This window comes from Ammodytes marinus (assembly GCF_949987685.1).
Source record: "Ammodytes marinus genome assembly, chromosome: 14".
NCBI classification, from domain to species: domain Eukaryota; kingdom Metazoa; phylum Chordata; class Actinopteri; order Uranoscopiformes; family Ammodytidae; genus Ammodytes; species Ammodytes marinus.
In genome coordinates this window covers 16640200-16649562 of record NC_137218.1, presented here as the reverse complement: position 1 = coordinate 16649562, position 9363 = coordinate 16640200, and the positions used below count along the sequence as shown (strand labels likewise).

General features: G+C 41.9%; 1 protein-coding gene across 1 annotated transcript in view; it reads right to left on the bottom strand.

Moving 5' to 3' along the window:
* Window positions 1-440: 440 nt before the first annotated feature.
* LOC307261010 (uncharacterized protein) overlaps window positions 441-9363 on the bottom strand; it is a 17011-nt gene continuing 8088 nt past the window's right edge. Inside the window, exons 7-8 of the mRNA XM_080041446.1 lie at window positions 3502-3613; window positions 441-1714 (exon numbers count right to left, since the gene is read on the bottom strand). Coding sequence (XP_079897572.1) covers window positions 1524-1714; window positions 3502-3613 — 303 coding nt within the window. The 3' untranslated portion in view covers window positions 441-1523. The remainder of the gene's footprint in view (window positions 1715-3501; window positions 3614-9363) is intronic.

Genomic DNA, 9363 nt, shown 5'->3' with positions numbered 1-9363 from the left:
TTTTTACAGATTAGCTAGCTGCTAAGCATTAGCAGAGGCAGCCGTGACTTGCAATGGAAATCACAGACACAAACGTGAAAAAAACGCTTTGCAATTTTAGCTAAAATTTCATTTGCAAGCTTGGCAAACAAAACTGGAAATTATAAGCAAGAACTGTCTGAGCTCGGTTATAACAAGCGTGGGGGCGGATGTGTAACCCTGTTGAAATAAAAAAAATGTTTACACCAGCCCCGGTGAAGCATGCTGCAAGTCTATTTGCTGAGGCTGGACATTTAAATATTATCTATATTCACTGGGAATAAGCGGCAAACTGTACGGGCCTGCCTGTGTCGTGGGCTGCAGTCTGCTAAACGAGGATGGATGTTAGCTACATAAACAGAGATAAGCGTGTGAGAGAGTGAAAGAAAATAAAAACTACACAATTTAAAAACAGACTTTTATGATGCACAATGTACAAGTCACACAATTATATTGTTTCTTTGATTGTACCATACAAGCTTGACATTAAAGATGGAGAATGTCTTTCATTTTACAAGTAAGCATTGAAGTCATGTTAAATATCCCATTAAACAAATCATCTTTCTCCCTATAGAAAATGTAAAAAAAGATTTTTTTTTAAACAGAACATAAAGTACAACCACAGGTGTCTAGAATAGTACTGAAGAGAGTGGAGAGTGGTAACACAGAGCAGTATTATTTGGCAGCGACTGTCTAACTTGATCCACCGGGAGTGACAGACGAGGCATTTGGCACTGTCATTGGTCCACAACAGGTCGCATTGAGGCTGCAGCCAGGTGGCAGAGAGACTCATACATTGCATTGTGACAAATAAACAACCCTACACATATTCTCAGGGTGGAGAAAGCAAGATGAAGGAGGACCCCACTGTGCCTTATTTCCCCCCATTATGCCCTCCCATGCCCATTCATTTGTCCTGAACTACAAACACTGAACCGAAAGTATGTGTGTCTGTTTATGAGCTTATGCAAAAACTCTCTCATCATAGGTGATACAAAATAACGTAATTGGTAAGTAAACAATACATTTCTAAAATCGGACTTAAAAACTGTGTGTGGAAAGGAAGGGTGTATTTTTCCACGTGTAACTGAAAGTGGGGATAGCATTAACAACAAGTGAATAAGTGTGATAGTCATCAGTTCCCTGTCAAATACATAATACAGTACATTGCAATCAATTGCTTTGGAATTTATTTTTCCACACAGATAGTGTTGACAGTACTGCAGCATCCAACTATAACATATAAGAAAACCATTACATATACATTCAAGCATTTCCATTGCTGTGCTTTGGAGGGGGTGGGGGAGGGGGGCGTGATAGCAACATTGTGACATTTTCTGAGAGACAACAATTAGAGTTATCCATCCCAATTGGCCCCACTGGCTGAGGCTCCACATTTAGGTGTCCGATATTGTCCAGTGAGGGCTTTTGTTTAAATCACATGGATGTGCGTAAAAGCTGGAGGATGGGTCTGCGTCTGTCTGTGCATCAGTGTGTGAGAATTATTACCTGATGGTGGGCGTGGCAGTTACACGTAAGTGGCCTGGTTTGGTGGGGAGAGGGGGCTTGATGCCTCGAGGGGGGATCTGTGGGGAGCTCTCAGTGCTGAAGGTCTTCAGCAGCTGAGCCACCCGGCCGCGCCCCGAGCATGTCGGTAGGCTGGCCGATGATGACACTTGTGGTGGCGCACCGATATCTGAAAAAACAAGAGGGTCACATTTCCTTAAGAGCTCTAACATGTGGGTGCCAACAGGACAGTCATTTTCGACTGGGGCGATTAATTTAGATTCTTGATATTTTGATACGTTTAGGTTTGTAATTCAGAAAATTAGAACATTTTTAAAAAAAAATTGGGGATTTGGAATTTACAGTGGGCCTATATTTTGATTTGATCAAAATTGGTTGACAGTTCAATTTAAAAGCAATTATAAATTAAAAAAGATACCATTTGTGGAATATTTGACTTATAATTTTCATATTAGATGTAACAAATGTATATATATATACTTTATATTTGTGGCTTTTATTTGTAGGTTTGTTGTTATTAAACGTTACACTGTATCTGTCATAACCTATATTAATATCTAAGATATAAATAACTTTAACCTTCTAAGAGGGATTTTTGGATCATCCCTTCATTTGCATGTTCTCTCACTCTTTCACTACACTGTTTATTATCAAACCATTTTCTAGGCTGTGCCTGTAACAAGGGGACCTTGTTTACTGTAAACAGTAACAAGGAAACATCACCTTTCTGGGTGCATTAGAACACAAAATCCATACAGGCTAAAATCTTTAACTGCTACTTGCTGCTGAAAATGAGTGAAACCCATGATCAATTAACAGTTACACATACACATACACATAGGACACGTATGCTTTTGTTGAAAAAAAAGCAAGAATCCACTCTCCCCACACTACTCGATCTTTTCCCCTCTCCAAAAACAGTGCCTGCATTTTTCTTCGCTATTTTCTACCTTTTTCCCCCTCCTTTTCATTCGCCTCCCTTTATCCCACACTGAGCAGAGGTCATCCTCTGTGGAAGTGTAGTAGGGACACAGCTGGGTGTAGTTGGTGTGTGTGTGTGTGTGTGTGTGTGTGTGTGTGTGTGTGTGTGTGTGTGCGTGCGTGCTGAGGTACTGTGTTTGGAAGAGGGTGTAATTGAGGGAGGAATGGAGGGAACAGGAGTAACGGAGGGGAGGGAGGGCCACAGGGACGGCAATGGAGAGCAGACAGACGCTGCTCAGACACCAGAAGGCTTGAGGAGCCACATATTTTTAGCGTCATCCCCGGGGGACAGAGATATGTGAGAGCGCCCGCGTGCACGGCTACAGACCCACACAAACTCTCTCTCTCTCTCACACACACACACACACACACACACACACACACACACACACACAGACAAAATAAAGTGGAACTATGCACAAGCGTACACACAAAAGACATGTTACATTCAGGTCCGTGCACGCTCACAAACACACACACACAAACGCACAAACACAAACGCGCAACCTCGCACAGCCCTCTGCTCATGGATTCAGTCACGCATGCAGCCATCTCTGACTAACACCACAGCATAGCACCAAGTCACACACACACACACACACACACACACACACACACACACACACACACACACACACACACACACACACACACACACACACACACACACACACACACACACACACACACACACAGAGGTGGTACAGCCAAAACCACACAGGCACTCCTGGGGCCAGGAAACCTTTAAAGCTCTTGATGTCTTGCAGGCATGAAAAAAGAAAGACTTAAAGTAGCCTCGTTGTGTTTTTGTTTATTGTTGTTTACTCTTTCTCCCCTCGTCCTCACTCTCACTCTCTCTCTCTTTCTCTGACCGCCTCTCCCCGTGGCTCTAACACCTCCCTGCACCCTCCTCTTCCTCTCTCCATCTCTTCCTCTCCCCCTGTCTTCTTGCCCTGCCTTCCCCTGCCCCCTGACCCACAGTTCCTGTGTTAATGTCCTCTCGCCGCGCTGCGTGGGCTTGCCTCTGATTGTCTCGTTGTGTTGTGTGGTCACCACGGAAACCTTGGATAGGCTCCAGCAATTGAGGCTGACACACATTCAGGCACGCACTGAGCACACACGCACACAGGCACACACATACACACACAGCTACCGACGCAGAAACACATACACATGGTCAGTGAGTTTTTTAAGCTCAGAGCCTTGGTGCAGGTCTGAGTGGAATGCTTAATAGAGAGACAGAGAGGTAGAAAGAAGGAAGAAGAAGGAGAGGTAAAATTGGATATAATATAATTGGATATGTATATATATATATATATATATATATATAGTATATAGATATATAAAAACTATATATAAGTATATTTTCTTGAAGCAAAACCTTAATTCCTACCCACAGGTAACCTGACTACCTTGTCTTAACACACCCAGGAGTAATGCTCGTACCCCACGCCTTTCTGCCTGAAACTCTCCCCAACAGCTGCACTCCTTAGCTCAGTCAGCAGAAACAGTCGTTAAAGTTATACCTGCGAAGAAACACCTATTAAAATGAAAGAGAATCTCTGCATTAAATCACTCGCCAAGATTGATTAATCTCCCATTTGAGCTTTGGTACGCCACTCCTCACATCTCAGGCCAGCTCGTAAACGTACGGGCAGGACAAAGAGGAGGGGGCGGGAAGCTGTGTCACTGACCAGGCCTGCACACAAATTAAAGACCAATCTATCTCTTTAAAGACCTCCACGGCTCTGACAGAAAGAGAGGAGGGATGTGTGTGTGTGTGTGTGGGGGGGGGGGCAAAAGTGGGGCAGAGGGCAGAATTCCCGAGCAGCACCTCTTGCAGGGCAGGGAGGTGCAGAGGTGTGTGTGTGTGTGTGTGTGTGTGTGTGTGTGTGTGTGTGTGTGTGTTTGGGGAGTGTAAGCATTAGGGGGGGTTGGGGCCCCTGTCACTTATCAGCTCTGGCTGAGCGTCGCCCAGGGCTAGAGTCGGAAAGCAGCGCTGGAATGTGTGTCCTTCCCTCTGAAGGTGAAGAGAGAGGAGAGGAAAGGCGGCCCGACAGAGAAGGCTTTATAAACATGAATGTGCGCATATACACATATGAATCCATACTGCCAGCTGCTGGATTGATACACTATCATGCTCACATGTGTCCATATACGACAAACACACACACATTAGCGCAACACATATTAATGCATCTCTAGGTTCAGCCCTACACTCCTTCTGATTTTATGCAGATGACACACGCCTTTATAATAAAGTCTTCTGTGTAATTTATTTCAGTTTTTACAGTTTTTAAATGACAAATATCCATTATTTTTGGAGTAGATTGGTTTAAACTACAATTCCTCCAAGATTTTATAAGCAGTTGTTCACAAACAGTTGTTTTTCGGGCTGAAAGAGGCTCATTGAGATTGTGCTGTAAATTAGAGTCCTCTTGTGACATTGTTTAAAATGCTTTGAACAGATTTTTACTTGGCTTTTATCAAAACATAGGGGAGAACGGGGGAATCTGAGGCATCGGGTAAAGTGAGCCACCCCCTGTATCTAGGCAACGGAAAACATTTGTGGTCATGTGAGATATATATTTTCAAGCCCCTCTCATTTCCCCTTGGCCCTGAAAGAGAGGACCTCATGGTGCTCTGGAAAGCATGTTTTTTTCACCAAAATAGGTATTTTGCATGTAAAAGTAAATTTTCTTGCTGTCAACTTAATCAACTGTTGTGCCAAAGCAAATGTATTCACGTAGAAAAACTTCTATCATACGTGTTGATGAACTACCAACATATAAAAACCATGTGATGATATTAGCTAAAGATTAGCCTGAAATGCTAAGAGAGGTAGTTTTTTCTCAAATTGTGGTGGTGGGGGAAAGTGAGCCAAATGCTGTGGGGGAAAGTGAGCCACTGTCTCACTTTCCCCCACCATGAGGCACAAGTTAAGTTTAGTCTTAAACATATTTTAATGTAATATTACATGACATATGTTTTATTTTAATGTCATACACATTGTAGAAAATCATGCCAAGGAAATACACCAGGAAGACGACCTGGGGCAATCACACGGAAAGAGCACCTTCTCATCTTTCCCTGTAACCTTCAGGGCTGGAATGTAGAGTAGGCCTAGTTGTAGAGTATGACAGGCTGATGTTATAATCCAGTTGGGTCTTCTCCTGTGTTCTGAGTCCCAGGCTGTTCTCGCTGGTTCTGATTTTCCTATGCTTTGACCCCCAGACACTAGCTGGCTCTAAGGGTCCTGTGTTCTGACCCCCAGACTGTGTTCTAATCTAACTGGTTCTATCTTTCATTTGAATCGTATTAAAACCTTTTGAATTATAATATGTTGTATTTGATTTTGTTCAGAGTTACTTTCAAGTGTTTAGAAAATTTGCTTTGCTTAATTGACCAAACCCCATCTTTCTTTTATTAGTCCGACATTAGTTCTGGAATGTGTGGCTAGCTTTCAGGATTCTTACTGTTACAATATGTGTTGTTATGGTAGTTTCAGAGTGGAAAAAGTAAGTGGATCAGTTTACCCCACAGCTGGGGTAAAGTGAGCCACATGACAACTTTTTTTTAAAACAATCATATTTTCACTGCCCTTTGTCTTGAAAAAAATCTGCTAATGCCCATTTCTAGGAAACATCCTGAATTAATGGGAAATGTGTAAATTTGAGTGATAATTAATTTTAGCTCGCTTAGAGAGGAGCAAATGTAAAAAGTGGCTCAGATTACCCCGTTCTCCCCTATTAAGGTTCATTACATTTTTTATTAAAAAAGAAAATCATATTCATTTCTACAATTTAAGATATCTTGAATCTTGTATTTCAGACGACAACAACAAAGAAGATTACTTTATTCCTTAATCTTGAGCCTAACCGCCAAGAAAAACTTTCTTGAAATTGTCCACAACCCGATACATTTTATCCTGGCATCCCTGGTTTATTAACAAATGCGTTATTAGTTTGTTTTATGGCATCCAGTCCCACATACAATTCTGAATTGTCATACTTCAGAACATGTTTAGTCCAACTCCAATGGTAAATCAACATGAATGTCACTAAGGCAGATTATTAAGTTCATCTTCCAAATAGTGTGTGGGCCATAGTGTATGCTCACAGGATGCAGGAATCCTTATTACCCACATTCAAAAGAAAACAGCTGAGGCACGAGCCTTATCCTAAACAGCTCCTCCCCTCGGAACAAGCTTCCTGCCATTGTCAAGGACAGACACTGTGTCAGTATTTTTTTTTTCTTCGTCTGGAGTCAAGACACATTTATTCAGCACTTTGTTCAGCCCACCTAACCTCCACCACACCAGCTGTTCCTTTTCTTTTCCTGTCCCTTTATTTTCCCTACACTTGGCTGTTATTCGCTATTCGCTGCCCTGGCATTGACCACCAATCTAATTTTTAGCCACCAACGCTGGTGCAGGCACACACACACACGCACACACACACCTGATCCAATTGATAAATTGCTCTGAGCTCACAGCACATGCATCCGCAAACTAATTTCTTCCCTAACTGCAGTACAACAGAAATTCCCTTAAAGATGCCAGTCGTTCAAGTTCAGTCAATATCTGCAAACATGATTTCACAAATATTTTCCAGGATTTTGCCTTTCACATTATCAAACGCTTCGACCGGACTCGAAAAAACAACAACAATGAATTCATAGAAATGAGAAAAATAAAATAAATCCAGAAATAGTCTGAGGATTGATTTTATTTATTTTTTCAATCAGCTGTCTTTAACAAGTAAATCATGTGGGGCCCCAGAACACACAGACACTCTGAGCAACTGTCTGCTACAGTGAATCAGTCTACTGTGAGACTAGTGTTGTGATGTGGTCAGATGGACAGTGACGCTCATTTATGTAATTCTCAAACTACACTAGCTAAGCATGGCATTGATCCAAGCCGACCTTAAACAATACCCGTTTAAGAGAATTGCAGTGTTGAATGAGTGATGAGTGATTCCCTGTTTGTTTAATTTGTACTTCTACTACATATTTAAGCTTCTACACTGATTCCTATTAGGACATTTCTATATTTCCAGATTGAGATATAACTTTCAGGAGCTGTTGCTCAGTGCATGTGCTGTAGGATGAACACTTTTCCAGCAGAGGGTGAGCTTTTTCAGTCCAACTGCTTTTAATTTTTTCTCTACAGTATCATTGTTTTCCACTAGATGGTGCTAACTACTCCCACACACTACCCACTTTTCTGCATATAACTGGGTCACTGTGTGATGAATGAGTGTTCGGGCAATTCATGAAATAGGGTGCCATGTTTAGACAGGAATCGCGTTGAAACTGCAAACAACGAGAAGTACTCTGCAAAGCATACCGACAGGTGTCCACTTCAGGGCTCAAAATATACACTGGAACAAAAAGCTGGAAAAAAATCCCAACTTTCTACATAATCAACATCTGCAATGTGGAAGGCAGAGATACGCAAGTAGCGGAGGCAACATAAGAGACACACACAGAGAGAAACAAAGAGATGCAGCATCTCCTTGGCTTGTTGAAAACCAAATAAAATGTGAAAACCGGTTTCATTTTAATGCTCGTAAGTGGTGCAGTTAAGGACTGGTTTTGTCACCACTCCCCTCTCACTCCCGTGGGAATTGTAATTGCGTTAAATATTACCATTCACTTAAAGAAAATATGACCGTTACAGACAATAGAATTGGGCAGGGCTGGATCTATTTCTTTTCTCAGCCCACATTAAAGGTGGAGTCAGCGATTCTGGAGAACACTTGTTGTCAAAATCCCTTTTTGTCATAATCAGTGAATATATCTTCACAATCTGCTACCTGTCCGTATGGTGTGTGTGCTGGTAATAAATCCGGTGTTAATAGCCTACACAGCATAGCTGTAAACGGGCATGTTGCTAGCTACAGTGGGCCCACTTTCTTTAAATACCCTGTGTCTACCAGTTTACAAAGCCTAGGCTGTGTATTACAGTTTTTTTTCGATTGCTAACCCACAGTGAGCACAACTGTAGCTCAATGTGCAACACTCTAACTACAGTCTGTGCTACCAACAGTCACTGGAGCTGAACAGTTTACTTCACCTGCAAAAAAAGGCTCAGTGCAGCAAACACTGAGGCGACTGTGGCTCAGGTGGTAGAGCGGGTCGGCCAATGATCAAAGGGTTGGAGGTTCGATCCCCGCCCTGCCACCTGTGTCATAGTTGTTGTGTCCTTGGGCAAGACACTTCACCCACCTTGCCTTGTGTGAATGTCGATAGTTAGCCTGCTATCGGTGTATGAATGTGTGTGTGAATGGTAACGTGTAAATGGGAACAGGTCTCCCTTGCAAAAGAGTCTTCGGACTCAATGGGATTTACCTGTATAAATAAAGGTTAAAAAAAAAACACTATGAACAATCCTCATTGAGATAACACACACTGTCACTCAGAACACACTCAGAGTATACACTAGCATCAAACCCCAATACACAAATTACAAACTTTTAATCCTTACAGTTTGAATAATTTGAGTTATTTCACACAAATTACGTAATATTTTCTTTGAGTAAAGAGTGAAATTATTTCATGCACTCTTTTCCCTCCAACAACCTGTCTTCCTTGGTCCATTTAAAAAAAAAAGTATTTCTGAGCTTTCCCAATACTGTATATATTTTCACTAACAAGTCTAAAACAAGACACCTTCTTAGTCTGCCATCGGTGCTTGAGTGTGTGTATAAAAATGTGTTAAGATATGTAAAGCGCTTTGGAAGCGCATTGTGAAGCACTTTGTGACCCTGGTCTGTGAAGGGTGCTCTATAAATAAGGCTTACTTACTTACTTACTTACTTACTTACTTACTTA